The following is a 16,895-nucleotide window of genomic DNA, read 5'->3' as shown; positions in this document are numbered from 1 at the left end:
TCTCTCTCTCTCTCTGCCTTCCCTCGCCACCCCCCCCCCACTTCTCTTTCTCTCTCTCTCTTAAAAATAAACATTAAAAAAAAGAAAAAAGTTAAGTCTTGCAAACAAACAAAAAAAAAATACAAGAAACAAAAACAATTATACAGCCCCTATACTGTGCTAAGCCCAGGGTATCCAAATAAGAAATCCATCCTCAGGAGCCCATTAGCCCTGCAGCTGTCATACAAACCATTTCTAGCATTCTAACATACTATTATAATGGGAAGAAGGACTGTAATCCAATTCACCAATGAAGTGCATGAACTCATGCAGTAGGACTGACCTAAGGTTTCCCTGCAGAAGGGATACTAGTATAAATAATGGTACCCAACAGATTATTCATCAGTCAGCTTTACTGAACCAGTTATTTTTCCAAGACTGAGTATGATCATGTTAAAGTGAGCCCTTGATCCTTGCTATGTCTGATCCAGATTTCTAGCTTCAGGTCAGGCATTCTTGGAGATTTACCATATATCTCACATGTTTATACAACTCTACAGTTAACAAGTGTCATAACCTCATTAGAATCTTATAAGGGTTATCAAATAAGAGAGGCAGGACCAATAATCTTACTTACAATTTAGACTGAAAAGTTCAGGTTTGTAAGTTAGGGGCCTTATCTAAAGTTGTTATAACCTACTAGAAAGATCATGACTCCTGTCTGCCAACTCTTGGTGTGCAAGGATTAAACTTGGTATCGATCTTTTACCACTACAGTGGGCCTTAGAAAGAATCAAATTCAAAAGGTACTATGCAAAAATGAATATAAATGTGATAGAGTGAGATTATGAGTACTGTTTCAGTTTTTTAAACATTTTTGCAGCATAATCTTTACAATTAAGACAATTTTAATTATTGAATTCAATGCCCTCAATTCTTAAGAAAAAGAAACTTGAGTTTCTAAGACACTAAGGGCTGCCTAAAGTTAAGAGTAAAAACAATTGACAGGGTAAGAATTACAATCCAGGATGTTTGACTTCTAGCCCAGTTCTCTTTCTGAGACACTGGAATTACATCAAAAACAACAAATTGAAAACTTTTTTTTTATTCTAGAGAGACTAATATAAATAGAAAAAATAGATATAAAGTTGCTGATATAAAGGTTTCTATTTTCAAAAAGCCAATAAATATAAAATTAGAGTTTAAAGTAACAAAGGTAAATGTTTTTTTCTCATGATTTTGCATATTTTGGTAAAAAAATGAAAATACCATATACTGCTATATATTACTTAACTGCTGTAACTACAACAGCTTTAAAATAAGAGGAATTACTTTTTATATACCATTATTAAGTTAAGTGAACTATCATTAATTACAATATCATGCCTTAAGAACTGTCTGTGATAATGTTCATATAGCTGCCACACTTCACATCTGATCCACTCAGGTTATTATCCATGTATAAGTGCCTACTATGTGCCAGGGACTTTTCAAGGGTCAGTGGAGGAGTAAAAGGATTAATCTACTCAGAGTTCAACAAGAAAGAAAAGATAGGTATTCCAATTACTATATGCATGGTTTCAGGGGCGCCTGGGTGACTCAGTCGGTTGAGCGTCTGACTTCAGCTCGGGTCATGATGTCTCGGTTCGAGGGTTCAAGACCCACTTCAGCCTCTGTGCAGACAGCCCAGAGCCTGGAGCCTGCTTTGGATTCTGTGTTTCCCTCTCTACCCCTCCCCCACTTACACTCGGTCTCTCTCTCAAAGATAAATAAACATTTAAAAAATATTAAAAATATTTACATATGCAGGTTTTCAAATGTGAGGTAACATTTAAGCTGGGGCTTAAAAAAGAAGTAGTATTTATGGAGGAAGGACTGAGAAGCAGTGACATTTTAAATAGAGAACATCATGAGTTAAGGGCAGCAAAGTAGACAGTTCCCAGGATGTATGGGGAACAAAAATTACTCCTGTGGTGGAATATAGGGTGCTGGAGGGGGCAAGTGGAAAATAAAGCTTGTAAAGCCAAATCATGGAGGCCCTGAACATCACAGAATTGGATTTTAATTAGTAGGGAATGAGAATTCTAAATAATTCAAAATAAAAATGTAATGATTAATCTGGAAATACTAAGTTACAACACAAAGCCTGAGAGAAAACATCTGATCATTCAAAAGTAAGCTCCAGTTACTAAAAAATAATTCTATTTCAGATCAAATAGTAATTCTATGAAAAATTTTGTAGTATGTTCACTGAAGCAAGTTTATGTTTAAAAAGACACCCCAAAGCAGTTTGCCTCATAATTTAAATAAACTCTTTAAAATAACCACAGAATTAGCAGTCAGTGTGGGTTTCCTACAGTTTTTAAATGTAGAAATATATGCATATTTTCCTTAAGTAGAACACTGGATTTTTCTCAAGGATTATAATGGTGACCTAGGCTGGGCAGAAGGAAAAGTATGTTGAGCAGAAGAATATAAAGATTTTTTTTTTTTTTTTTTTTTTAGTAATAGAAGCAAGGAAGGGACTGATGCCTTTCAAATCCTCTCAGTTGTTTCCTAAGCTGTGGGTCTTTAACTGGTAAAGGTGACAATTAAGGGGAAGTGGCAGTGGATGACAGCACATAACTTATGGTTGTAGAGATTTCAAGCATCCATAATATATATAATCTTGTACCACTGAACAGAGGAGAGGATGGAGAGTTAAGCATGTCTGAATTTAAAAGCTGGTTATGTGATCTTGAATACATTTCTTTATGTCTCTGTAATTCATTTTCTTAATCTACAAAATGAGGATAACAAATATTTATAGATGAAGATTAGAAGAGTATATAGGAAAGTACCTGGTGAATATTCAATAAAGGATAGCTCTTCATTAAAAACTTAACATTTATTAAGGTCCTACGGTATGCCTGCCACTGTGATTCTGTGGTTTTTAATCTTTGGCAGACTTTAGAGAGAGGTAAATTGTACTTAGAAAGGTGATCAAGGAGCAACTCAAAGTATTTATCTCTCTCCTAGTTAGGAAATCTCCGTTGGAGAGAGGCAAGCCATCTTTACACTTTAGTGCGATCAGTTCCTTACTCAAAAGTCACTGGGTTTACTTGGAAGTGGAAGAAGGAAGTCTGAGTTAGAAACTGTGAGGGCACTCACTATGACAGGAAGGTGTGAAAGGAAGAGGGAAAGGAGGTAAGAACAGAGAGCAAGAGGAGAGGCCACAAAAACAATGACTCTAATTTGTACTAGAGCTATAGAGGGGAATTTTGTGTCCCCTTAGAATCTCTGAGGAAGATAACTGAGATGTGAAATTCAAGACTTGTGCCAGAGTCAGATTCCTCCCTTTCATCCTGGTCTCACCAGTTCAAGCTTCCCTTTCAGTGCCATACACAAGTTAAGAAAGAGAATGGGAAGATGTATGGTAGGACTCCTCTGCTCTCCACCCCATCTTAACCCTCAAGAAAATTCTGATGGGCCTTTTCTATTTACTGATCTTGTTAAGAAGCAGTCCCCAATTCTTAACACCCCCACACCATAAAAATGCTGTGTGACTTAAGGATTTTCTTTAAAATAAATTCCATAGCCTTTCAGTCGGGTTGGTCCTACTACATCAGATTTTCCCCACTTCCCATATTCTCAGCTTTGGCAGTGATGATCCCGCCCTAAGCTTTTGCGACCCAATCCCTAACCTAAACATTTCACGGGCTATTGAGCTGCAGAAAGCGGAGACTGCCAATTTTGGAATCTGGGATTCCCAGGACATCGGGACAAGCAACTGAGAGGTCCACCCAGGGGTAAATTCCACGGATGGTTTCTTCTCTGTGTGGGGTCAGTGCTTTAACATCTGGGTTAGTCAGATCATGCAGACACGGTAACTAAGCGCAGAAAACAGCTGGGCACGTTGCTCTGAGCCCACACCCACCGTGACCAGTCGTTCTTAGAAACCGCTTCTGGAAATACCAGCTCCAAAAGGCGTGCAGCGCTTGAGTGCGGCAGGTGCAAAGCCGAGCACATTTTAGGACTGTGGGGCCAAGTCTGCACTTTTGAGAATTCCTTTTACTTTTAGTTAAGTTTTAACACTGGATTTACCCGGGGAAGAGAAGGTGTTCAGTGGCAGTTGCACGCAGCTGAAAAAAATAATTTGAACTACATATTCCTCAGATTCTGCACAAACAGTTGTGGAAGAGAAAACTTAGGAGGTCCAAGTTCAGCATTAAAAGACCTGGCACCAAAGATTCCAACCACGTTCCTCCGTCGGTTTAGTCCTCGGACGTGCTTCACGCTTAGTGCGCCTGCGCCCGCGCGAACTGTGATTTCCCCACCCCCACCCCGCCTCCTCTTTGGGGACGTAAAATGTGCGCCGGGAGGCGGGACGCGGGCTACGCATGCGCGCTCATTGCATCAGCTGCTGGGTCCGTGCAGGCGGCTGGAACGGAGAAGACTGCGTTTGCTGCGGTGTCTCTCGCGCCGGTGTGGTGCCGTGCGCCCGGAAACTAAGAAAAGAAGGGCTAGAGTAAGTGTTCCCCTCGGCCGCTCGAGTCGGTACTATAGTATTTCTTTCCCGTCAGGCCAGTGGCTATAGGGACCAGACCCCGCCCCCTTCCCGGCCTAGACTCCCTTTCCCTCCCTGCCCCTTTCCCACCGGGTACCCCCTCATTTCCTCTTGTTCTGCCTGCGAATCCCCGCCAAAGTCATGAAGCTCGTGAGGAAGGACATTGAGAAAGACAATGCGGGCCAGGTGACCCTGGTCCCCGAAGAACCTGAGGACATGTGGCACACCTACAATCTAGTGCAGGTGGGCGACAGCTTGCGTGCCTCCACCATCCGCAAGGTACAGACTGAGTCTTCCACGGGCAGCGTAGGAAGCAACCGGGTCCGCACTACTCTCACTCTCTGCGTGGAGGCCATCGATTTTGACTCTCAAGCCTGCCAGCTGCGGGTTAAGGGGACCAACATCCAAGAGAATGAGTATGTCAAGATGGGGGCTTACCACACCATCGAGCTGGAGCCCAACCGCCAGTTCACGCTGGCCAAGAAACAGTGGGACAGTGTGGTTCTGGAGCGCATCGAGCAGGCCTGTGACCCAGCCTGGAGCGCAGATGTGGCGGCTGTGGTCATGCAGGAAGGCCTCGCCCATATCTGCTTAGTCACTCCCAGCATGACCCTCACTCGGGCCAAGGTGGAGGTGAACATCCCTAGGAAACGGAAAGGCAACTGTTCCCAGCATGACCGGGCCTTGGAGCGATTCTACGAACAGGTGGTCCAGGGTATCCAGCGCCACATAAACTTTGATGTTGTGAAGTGCATCCTGGTGGCCAGCCCAGGATTCGTCAGGGAGCAGTTCTGCGACTACATGTTTCAACAAGCAGTGAAGACCGACAACAAAGTGCTCCTGGAAAACCGGTCCAAATTCCTTCAGGTAAAACAGTCTTATCCAAGGGTAATTAAGAATGGGCAGAGGGATTTGTATAAACTACTCTTAGGTTTTAGGACTGGGAAAAGTACAAGAGGAGAAAGGGTTTACTGGACTGTGATTGTAAGCAAGCTAATGAAATGAAAAAGAGAATTGTTAAATAGGGTATTTACATAGTAAACTTTGCTTTAAGTTCTCAAACTTAATAAAGTTTTATTAGTGCTTTTGGCTTTAGGTCATTGCAAGCTGATTAATGGGTCCTCTAAGATTGTTTTGCCTAACTTTCATAATTGTGATTCCAGGTACATGCCTCCTCTGGACACAAGTACTCCCTGAAAGAGGCCCTTTGTGACCCTTCTGTAGCTAGCCGCCTTTCAGACACTAAAGCCGCTGGGGAAGTAAAGGCTTTGGATGACTTCTATAAAATGTTACAACATGAACCCGACCGAGCTTTTTATGGACTCAAGCAGGTAGAGAAGGCCAATGAGGCTATGGCAATCGACACATTGCTCATCAGTGATGAGCTTTTCAGGCACCAGGATGTAGCCACACGGAGCCGATATGTGAAGCTGGTGGACAGTGTGAAAGAGAATGCGGGCACTGTTAGGATATTCTCTAGTCTTCATGTATCTGGAGAACAGCTCAGTCAGTTGACTGGAGTGGCTGCCATTCTCCGCTTCCCTGTCCCTGAACTCTCTGACCAAGAGGATGATTCCAGTTCTGAGGAAGATTAATGATTGGAACTTCTAACTTAGACAATCTGTGTCTCCATTGTTACATTTCCTTAGCATCCTGGCAGAAAGCTGCAAGGCACTTTGTGATTCTTACAGGAATTTCTCATGTATTTGGTCACACTAGGTATTGTGTGATTGGCAGGACATGTATTCAAACCAAACAATAAATTAAAAGGAAATAATCTCCACGTACTACCATCTTTATTAAATAGGATAATTTATATAGAAACTGTGAGTTATTTGCAGTACTCAAAAAGCATTTTGTGTATTTAATAAGAGTACCTATATATTCTTTGGGATAGATCATAAAATCCCAGATGTTTTTCCCTTGTCCTTTAGGAAAAGCTGTTTAGTATTTCATTATCCTCAGCTACACTGTTTATCTTAATTCTACATAGTGCTCTTGCACTGTTTAATGATCCTTTTTTGCACTTTTCTAAGTTTTAAATTTGCTGTTTTAAGTGATGGCCAAATAATTGTAGACTTTTCTAGAAAACAAATTTAAAATGGTATTTTTCTTAAGAAACTTGTTAAGCTCTTGGTGAATTTTTGTTGTTGTTGTTGTTACAATTAATATTTGCTTTGGAGGACCACGTAGTTATTTTGGGATCATAGCACTTTGACCTGCTAGGGATTTCAAGATAAGCTATTCGAAGTATTTTTATTTTTAAAATGCAATTAAAGTGTGTGATTTACTTGTTATGTGGCTAATTAGTGCCAAAGCTGAAAGTAGTCCCCAGTCTAGACTCCCATTTCTTTGCGCTACCACACTATGTATTTAGTTGGCTTATCATAAATATGCATAGTGCTATCTTATATTTCTATGTGGCATTAGTCTGTGCTTGCACATTCTTATTGGACTTTCCCTAGACCTTAAGTTGGGGTGAGAACACCTGTTCAGAAAGTTTGGTTAAGTCACATCTTTAGTAGTATGTGGTAGCTGACTTGTAGTCCAATACTTTTTACTGTAATGATGGAATTTCTGCAAATACCTGACTTTAAAGTATTATTTTCATTAAGTGTCTTTGATGCGCATTTTTAAGAGTTAGGAAGGGGGCCCTGGAGTGTAATTGCATCCTGACCTTTTACAAACCTCAGCCTTAGCAAAATAATTAGGAAAGTCACTATAAAGAAAAAATGATAATTCAGTTTGCAACTGATGGGTATCTACTTCAAGTACAGATACTAAGTGAATTGTTGCTTGTCCTTTTTGTCTCTAGGCCTTTCTCCTGGGATAGATCCCAGGTTGGGATTTTTTCATAATTTCTGACTAATGTGAGCTTTTTTTTTTTTTATCTGTAATTAGGAATAGACACCTCCATGTACTTTAAAATTACGTTGTTACATATCTACCTCCTAATCTAAAAATAATTTGGATTGTGATTATGTCAGTGGATATTTAACTTTAAAATATATGAAAAACATGTTATTAAATCATTTGGTAGTATAGAAATGAAATTGCTAAGACTTTTAATGTCTTATTTAATGTCTGATAATGACTCATATTCTCAGTAAGAATTTAAAGATTTGGGGCATATATTACTCTCATAATCTATGCAGTATTGGTTATTCCTAGGTCTGTTATCTACAATGATAGAAATCAGGAGAAATAAAACCTACCCATAAATCTGACCAATACATTTTAGGTCATAGGTTCTCAAACTAGCTGGTTGTTAGCCTGATCTTGAGAGCTTTTGAAACTCAATACCCAGACTGGATCCCAGGCTAAATAACCTTCACCCCTAGAAGTGATGTTTTGTTTTGTTGTGTTTTGTTTTGATTTAATCCCCAGGTGATTCCATTGGGTATCAATGCTGAGAACCATTGATTCATGTCTTGCTATTGGTCTATGGACCACCAGCAGACTGGACCCAGGACCCTGAGAGCTTGTGGGAAACTAGAGTCCAGGACCTACCCTGGACCTTGTGAGTTTCAATCTGTATTTTAACATCTCCAGTTGATTACTGTGTATAATACAATCTGAAAAACATAGGCAATAGTTTATTCTCCCTGTGCTAATAAATCTATGGCTGGGGTTGCCAGATACGGAGAAAAACATTTGAATTTTGTTTTGTTTTGTTTTTGTTTTTGTTTTTGTTTTTAAAACATTTGAGTTTCAAGGTCTTTCAAGAGAGTTAATTGGCCAATATTCAGCTTAACTATCAATAAGACTTTTCAAAATAAAAGCATGTATTTTTGTCTGTAAAGTGCTTAAAATATCTTCAAAAATTTCTATTTTTTAAAAGTTACATTTTATACCATTATCAAGAATATAAACATATACGTATAGGGTGAACTATCAAAATAGTGATAGTATATGTACTAAGCAGTAAAACTTTTTTGTTTATCTTAATAAAATAAATGGGCTTTGTGGAAGTGAAAAAAGTAGTGATAGCATATAGAATTTAAAAATTAATTATAATTTATTTGTTACTAATCTCTAAACAAAATGAATGATAAGTCTTGGAAATCATATATAGTAGTTTAATTCTAATTGCTATTCATTAACAGGGAATAACTGGTTACAAATGGAAACATACCTTTCAATGAAATTTTGTACTGTAAATTTCCTTTTACCATCAGGCACTTATAAGCAAAGATTTGCTGTCCCTCCTGGACACAATAAATAAGTTTGCAGAATGTTTCATTTTACTCTAGATATGATATATATATATATATATATATCATATCTAGAGTACACACACATATATATCAAGTTTATTCTGCTATTCCTGGTCCCCCATTTATATGTTAAGTATTTTGCTAATTTTATATCTAGATTATTGATTCTGGATTTCATTTTCATTACCCTCTTACATACAAGTTGGATCTTTTCCCTCCCAGATGTCATTAGAGTCGCCTTGTAAAGCTAATTTTCCTTTATCTCTACCTATTTTCTGTTATTAATTTTATTTTCCTTTTTTAATCCCTGTGACCAGTTCTCTTAACCTCTAATTATCTTTAACAAAAGTGACCCATAATTTCTGCAATTCATGTATTTCTGGAACTGAAATATTCTTCATTGCTAAAAATAAAAGTACACAGATGAATTATATATATGTGAATTCCCCAAAGTAAAGCTGTTAGTTGGGAAAGAAGTATTGTGCTTTTAAATCCGATGGTTTCCCAAGCAAATAAGATGGAATGTTTGTGTTCAGTTCCAGAATATGTTGAATTGCATGTTGAATAGGGGTTTCTGAGGTGATTCTGAGGGTTTGAGGAGAAAGAAACCCTTTTGCCTATGGTCAGAGCTTAGAAATGGAGCATCTATATTTATATTACACCAGTCATTGAGGGTGATACATTTAATTTTATCCATTTGTTTTTAGTGCCTACTTTGATCCAAGCACTTAGCTGGGTTTAGGAAAGACAACATGTAAACAAATCACTGTTACAAAGGTAACATAGAAACTGTAAGAGGGCACAGTGTTGGAAGGGGTCACTTTCCAAACCTTTATAGAACTAGATGAACTTTATAGAACTAGAGCCAGTAACTTTACCTAAAATAGTGAGAAGAAACCTGGAGAGGTTATCAGAAAGAGGAGAACGGTAAGTGTGCTAATCACATTAGACCCTCCATGCCACAATAAAGAGTGGGTTTGACAATAATGAGAAACCACTGAAAAGTTTAGGCAGGAGAATGGCATGGTAAACTTTGCATTTCAGAAATGTAACTGTTCAGCAGTATCAAGGATGAATTGGAAGAGGCAAGAAGACTGGTTAAGAGAATGCAGAGTAGAAAAATCCCCAGGGAAAACAATGTTGGTGTGAACAACGACAGTAACAATAATCTGTGAAATAAGGAATGAGAAGAAGTCAGTAGGCAATATGAAGAGTTAGTATCAAAAGGACATGGGCTGCAGTTGTTCAGAGTTGAAGAGTAGACTGTAGGGGTAAGTCAAACTTTTTTTTTTTTTTTAATGTAAGAGCAATAATGGCAAAATTAAAACAAAACAAAACAAAAACAGGAAATCTAGGAAGAAAGCCTAGCTTGCACGGAAAAACAGTTCTGTTTTGAATCTAGAAGGTGGCTGCAGGACATCTAAAATGCTCCTGGATGCTCACATCCTCACTCCCTTCAGGTTTTTGCTAAAATGTCATCTCAGTGAGGTCTTCCAAGCTAGTCTTTAAAAAAAAAAAAAAAGATAACTTCTCCAAGATTTTCTTCCAAGCCCTTCTTTATCTTATTCTTTTCTGTAATGCTTATTTCACTTAGTTTTCTTATATGTCTATCATGTAAGCTCCATGAGGACAGAGACTATTGTCTGTTAGGTTCATTCTAATGCTAAGAATGCTCTCTAACACACAGCAGAGGCTCAAAAACTTGGGGGGTAAATGAATGACTGAATGAATTCATTCAGTCCCTTAATTAAGAAGGTCCCTTAGTTAATTGTGCTCACAGGTCTAAAGTTCAGGAAAAAGCAGTTGGCTGAGGTTAATGTTACAGGATTTGTCAGCGTATAAGTAAACCTGAAATCAGAGAAAAAAAAAAGTGAGCTAACAGAAATTAGTAAAGCTAGGAAAAAAAGGCCAGAGACAAAAGCATAGGCAAATAGATATTTAATCTCTTTAAATAAATGCTCCTTGACTCCATTATCTATTGAAATCATTCAAAGCAGAGGTGTTTCCTGTATTTCAATAATATGGTCAAATAATCCTTTTTTCTCCTATTGCACTCTGTAGTATTCTAGAGATATACACATAGAAGAGCCAAAGTGTTGATTTCATAGAAGTTGAGTTTTAAAAGTTCTTAAGATAAAAATTCTAAATTTGGGGGCTAAAGCCAAATTACTTTTGTATATGATTTTTAAGTGGGTCTTAATATACATTCATTTACAGATTTAGTATATGAAATTTCCAGTTAAAAAAAGGATGTGTTAGGGGATCAAAGTTGGATTTATTAAGATATTTTTTTTCAAGATTACCATAGCACAGAAATTATTACCAAGTTCTATCTTTCAGGCCAGGTTTGTAGCAGTGTTACTGCTATTGGACCCTTAGCCCTTGGGCTCCTGTCCTAACATGGCATCTTTGATTTCCATCACTATGCTTCCTCTTTTACTCCCTGCAAAAAAGGCCACAAGTGGCAGAACTGTGGCATAAATTTTGCAACATTTTATTTATACTTACGCTTCTTTTAGAAATTGATTTTGACCTGCCCATAATTTTCTTGTAAATATTTTTTAGTAAAATGAGTTTCCAAGTAATGAAGAGCAAAAAGTGAGGATTTGAAGGGCAACTAAAAAATGAATCACAATTTCAGATAAAGTTTTCAGAACCCTAAATAAAAGTTGTCTTCATATTGATGTCAGTATATTTAAGCTTTGTGCAGAGCCTCAGTGTATGGATTCTAAGAGATTTAGTATTTTAGACAAGTGCTTTTCGAGATTTTCTTCATACATTATATGTACTGCTGATCAACTGGGACTTTAGAAGTTTAGTGCAAAAGTGTTACTGAAAATTCATAATGGTTTCTAAAGGAGTTGAGATGCAAGTATAATATTTGTGTGTATTAAGGATGCCTTATTTAGAAGAGACTCGAAAGTCAACAGTGCAGTTGGTTAAGATGTTGGGAAATAAGATCTATAGTAATGGTCTTGGAATTTAGCATCTGAGGACTTACTTAACATAGTCTTCAGGTAGCGGGTAAATTTCTCTAAAAATGAAAAATAAATTGGCCAATTTCAGTAAGGAGCTAGTTAGATGAGGAAGAAAAGCATTGGCAAAAGATACTTGTTAAGCTGAAGTAGAAATGATAAAATCTCATTTGTCATTTTTCTTTCTATACCAAGAATTCTTCCTTTTTAGGAGGTGTTTTATATATAGCATCACCATCTGTATTTTCATCCGTATTTTAGAGTGTGCTTTCTAGATTTCTGAGTATAATAATTTGTAAGGTAGTCCATTTATATGGCAGTATTTAATTTCTCTATTTTAAGAAACATGTCAGTATATTCTGTTGTGATAAATAATACTGGGAAGCAAACTGGGATATTGTGAATTTGTTCACTTAAACTGAGGTGAAAATCCTGCATTTACTCGAGGAAAATCTATTTCTGTGTGCAATACTGTGGTTGCAAATGAATTTGAGGCTATCATTTTTGGTCCTGATAGTGAATATTTCAATTCTGTAATAAGTAGTATCAATATAGGAAAGGTGCCAGTTACTAAAGATTGTGACATTTATGATAAATTGTGGGGACTTGAAGTGCTGTCTTCAGTTCCCTTTCTTCAGCTTTTAACATTGCCCACTTTAAAATCCCATCACTTGGGCATTGAAGAGGGCATCTTTTGGGATGAGCACTGGGTGTTGTATGGAAACCAATTTGACAATAAATTACATATATTAAAAAAAATAAAAATAAAATACCATCACTTAGAACACCAGTGTAACAGAAATGTGCCTGTTTTCTGTATAGTAGGAGAGTTAAAGGACTTAAAGCTTATTTCAGTTTAGGGAGCCACATTAGGTTCAGAATACCCAATCCTGAGAGAGCAATATCTGCCAGGCTGCAAACACAAGAGAAAAATGTCTTTGCAGACACATTGCCTGGCCATGCACAGGGTTGGCTCCACTGTCCCAAATCCAGGAATGGACAACGTATTACATGTTTACTAAGGGCCAGGTTACGGCAAAGTACTTTAGAACGAATTATTTAATTATTTTAAGAGTCCTGTGAGAAAGATTTTTGTCATTATTTTCAGATAAACTGAAATTAAAAGAGGTTAAATCATTTGCCCCAAATCACATAGCTAGTGGGTGTGAAGAGGTGCCTGATCAAGCAATACCCTAAAAAATGCAAGAATGCCAGTTCATTTTCTATTTGGAGTAGGTCAGATGTGCCTAGAAATAGAAAAACTATTTGATAACACTGAATTTTATTGGCCAAAGTTTGTTTTTTATATACCTACCACAATTATTTTTCATCTCTTCATAAATACCAGGAACTCAGTCCTATGGCAATCTATCTAGAATATGAGAATCAGAAAGTGTGTAGAAACTGTTGCAAGTCTATGTATTAAACCAAGCCCCTGAAGCCTTTACTTAGCATCTATTATTATTTCACACCTAGTTTTAGCAAGCTTGTTTTTAAAAACATTTTTAAACCTATGTTAATTCACTCATTCATTTATGCATTTACTAAGCATCTTAAGTAGCAGCAACTATGCTACTCTTGGGTGTGCAAAAATTAATTAGGAATTTTTCCCTGTCTTTAATCAGCAAATTAAATATGAGGGAGAGATGATGACATGTGGCCAAGCTGACAGGGAGGTGACAGCTCAGGTGGCTCCTGAAGCCCCATCAGAAGAAAAAAAGTCTAGGGCTTAGAGTATCTCACTGGGTCATGAGGACATTACTATGCCATAGCGACTGATGTTCATATGGAGGAAAACACTGAATTACACTCAGTGTATTCTGTTAAAGAAATCAAGGAAATATAGTGTCTTCCGTAAGTATTTTCCTCCAAAATTATTAAAAGACCATGGTACTTAAAAAAAAAATCTTTAGCTACCTATTAAACCTAGAATGACAATTCCAGATAACCAGACTTTAAAGATGAATTCTCGTTAAGGGAAAACTAATCCAATAGATCTTAGTTGTAAAATTTATCAGAGATGGGAGGTCCTCGGAGTTCAAGTCCAAGTTCCAGAAGTTTTATGTCTGGAATTTTTCATCAAGTCCTAGTGTAAACATTGACTAGAACTTTTTGTTTGACACTGTTGTAAAAAATTGCTCTGTGAATATAAAACATATTTTAATCTTGTGTTTCACCTCATTGATCCTGTGACCATAATTTGTATTTTTTTTTTCTTTTCCAAATGTACTGTTGGCAGTGGTATGAGTCACTGGGGGGGGGGGGGTGGCGTTTGAGGTGGAGGAGAGGAAGATTGAAAATACATTGCAAAAAAGGGTGGGGGAGCCTGGGTGGCTTAGTTGGTGGAACACCCAACTCTTGATTTCAGCTCAGGTCATGATCCCAGGGCCGTGGGGTCAAGTCCCAAGTTGGGCTCTATACTCAGCTATGATTCTCTCTCCCTCTGCCCACCCCCTCTCTCTAAAATTTAAAAAAAAAAAAAAAAATTGCAGGACATGCCTCTAAATCATTTACAATCATAAAGGTTAATGCTGTGAGGAACCTTATGTATCATCTGACCCACTCACTTCATGATATAGATGTAACTGAGGCCCAGAGAAGGTTGGTAACTTGTTCAAAGTCACATGAACAGGAGTTTTTCATAGGGTCCACATTCCTGTTTGATCCATCCTGTTCCTATTTCTTACCCACTTTTATTGTCACCAATGCTTATTGGAAGGTGGTTGGGGTTGAGAAGGGACAAAGTGGGATCTTAGAATGCTTTAAACCCTTCTTATTTATCAAATAACTTCATCTGGGGCAAGGCAATTTCTCTCTCAGCAGCATCATTCAGACCCAAATTTAGCTTTGAAGTTCAGTTATTCACTCTTTGGAGGAGAGTCTTCTGCTAGAGAAAGACTCTGCCTCCTGCCTTTCTTCTTCTGAGAAGCATTTCATTCTTCTGACAACCATTTACTAAGTACCTGCCATGTGCCAGGCACTCTGCTAGCCCCCAGCAATACGAGGTGGGTAGAGAAGGTCACAGTCCCTGTACAGAAAAGCCAGTCGGTAAACAAGCTATTGTAGCCCGCAGTAGGTGCGGGAATAAATGTGGAGGAATGTAGGTGCACAGAGGGTGCTCTTAACTCAGCCTGGCTTCACTAAGGAGCTGCTATCTAAACTTAAAGTGATCAATTCCAGAAGTCACATTGATCTTCCATTATTCTCTAGAGAGATGAGGCAAAGGAAACTGAGAGCATTTCTCTTTGAAAGCCTCTCAAATGTATTTGGTACCTTTTTCTTCTTCAACGTAGTGGTCCCTGTAATCCCTAAGCCCTCTAGATGTTAAATATTTATAGTGAAGAGTCAACAAACCTAAGAAGAAGAGACATCATGGAGGAAGGAGATTACATCACCTCCTAACCTCAAAACTGAGTGAAAACTGTACAAGTGGTATGAGAAATACGGATTAGGGACTATGATTGAAACAACTTTGAGATTCTGGGACCTTTATATCTTCCACGTTTTTGTTATCTCCTGTTTCTCTGTGACAAGCAACAGCAAATCAGTTAATCCGGAAAAGTGAGTTTGTTTTTCTGAGAACAGAAAAGAAAGGGATGGTGAGAGGGGGAGCATGGGACGTTATGTCCTACTCCACAGCCATTCTTGGAAAAGAGGATGTCTAGGAGAGAGAGGGTGACGGCAGCTACCTCAGAAAAGAAATCTGACTGCTGGGCCAGCTGTCAAGAAAGAAGTGACAGCTTGCTTGGGCTTGCGGGGAGGGCCCAGAGACCGGACAGTAGGAAGACCCGCTAGAGTCTTTATTCAGCATTTTATCCTCAGCTAAAAATTCAGGAAACTCCCTTAATAAATGGCAACAACTTCTCTCTTAAGTAGTGCATTTCACTAAGTGGCCGACATGGATGGGGTGTGGTGGAAAGAAAGGAAGTTTTCTGCAGATGAGAGAAAAGAACAATATATGAGCAAGAATGACTCTGGGAACAGTTCTCTGACCCTTTGTGTCTCAATGGTATTCTCAGCTGGGTTAAAGGAAATGGAGTAACATGTGGAATGTGGGGAAGTCGGAAGGGCTGAGAGGCAAAATTATCTACCTCATTAAATGTAGTCATATTTTTAAAAATAATTAGTCTGTTATCACTGAGACTTGGATAGTAAATTTCTCATTCTGTGCCTAACTCCTTGCCTAGAACTTAACAGAGCTTAATTAAGTGTTAGAATGTCTCTTGTCTTTCTGGAAATCATTTCACCCACATCCCTAACTCCCATACTTGCACTAAGTCTCAACAAAATATAGTGGGGAATGGGGTGAGTAGACAGGAAATACAGAGAAAGGCAAGACCTTTTGGTAATGCTTTGTTGTGGGTTTAAAGCTCTTAGATTTACATTTGATGCATGGGTTCACATATATCCTAGGTGAATTAGAAACTTTGTCAGAATCAAGAGTGCAGTACAACCAGATTTTATAGTTGAGACTATGAAAAGGATGTTGCATACTAAAAATTACAATGTAATTTGCATACTATTTGCTATAGTTACCGAAGAGTATATATAAGCATTTGCAAGCACATTGCATTTGTGAATAACCAAAATGAATCACGGCAGAAGAAATCATCTCAGAGGACTCTGTGGCTGTGGGAGGGCAAACATGAGAACTAGCCTGTGAGTCAGGAGATCAGGATGTGCCCAGGCCCTACCATTAGGTTGTGTGACTTGAGGAAATCATTTCATTCTTTTGAGCCTCTGTTTTCTCATCAATAGAATGAGAAAAGACAGGTGGTCCTTGATTTCATAGTCACTCTTGCAGATCTCTGATTCTACTTAGTACAGTAGCAATAAGTGCTTGTTATTTTTAAAAGTTGTATCTTTCCAGCAAAATAAATCTTCAGTGATTCTCAGGTTTAGAAAGAATCTATTTTGCACCATATTCCAAAAGCTGCCAAATTTTGGGTTTGGCTGACTGCTAAAGAGAGCTGCCTCTAGGAGCAAATTCCAGAGCTGAGGGTCATTTATTTGGAATGCTTTGCCAAATAGTCCCATATTTTCAAAGTTGTTGGGGCCTTTAAACTGGAGCATCAGAGGAGAAACAGTTGTTTAAAACATTTTTTTCAATAGGTGCACAAAAATTTTGAAGTTTACAAATATTTTTGAATAGTTTGCGACATACCAATGGCATGCCAG

General features: G+C 38.2%; 2 protein-coding genes across 4 annotated transcripts in view; both read left to right on the top strand.

Annotated features, from left to right (window-relative positions):
- Positions 1 to 16,895, top strand: part of ITGA1 (integrin subunit alpha 1) — a 163,601-nt gene that overhangs the window by 9,225 nt on the left and 137,481 nt on the right. The window contains exon 1 of one of the 3 annotated variants that reach the window (XM_049648092.1): positions 6,254 to 8,045. The exons of the other annotated variants lie outside the window; for them this stretch is intronic. Coding sequence (XP_049504049.1) covers positions 7,952 to 8,045 — 94 coding nt within the window. The 5' untranslated portion in view covers positions 6,254 to 7,951. Of the gene's footprint in view, positions 1 to 6,253; positions 8,046 to 16,895 lie in introns of those variants that run through there. 3 annotated transcript variants of the gene reach the window in all.
- On the top strand, positions 4,394 to 6,145 carry PELO (pelota mRNA surveillance and ribosome rescue factor). Its single transcript, XM_049648093.1, has 2 exons — positions 4,394 to 5,392; positions 5,689 to 6,145. Exons 1-2 carry the CDS (start codon positions 4,667 to 4,669, stop codon positions 6,118 to 6,120), a joined length of 1,158 nt encoding a protein of 385 aa, XP_049504050.1. The 5' UTR covers positions 4,394 to 4,666; the 3' UTR covers positions 6,121 to 6,145.

This window comes from Panthera uncia (assembly GCF_023721935.1).
Source record: "Panthera uncia isolate 11264 chromosome A1 unlocalized genomic scaffold, Puncia_PCG_1.0 HiC_scaffold_17, whole genome shotgun sequence".
Classification (NCBI taxonomy): Eukaryota; Metazoa; Chordata; class Mammalia; order Carnivora; family Felidae; genus Panthera; species Panthera uncia.
The sequence above is the reverse complement of the archived record's forward strand: the minus strand, read 5'-3'. Positions and strand labels throughout refer to the sequence as shown.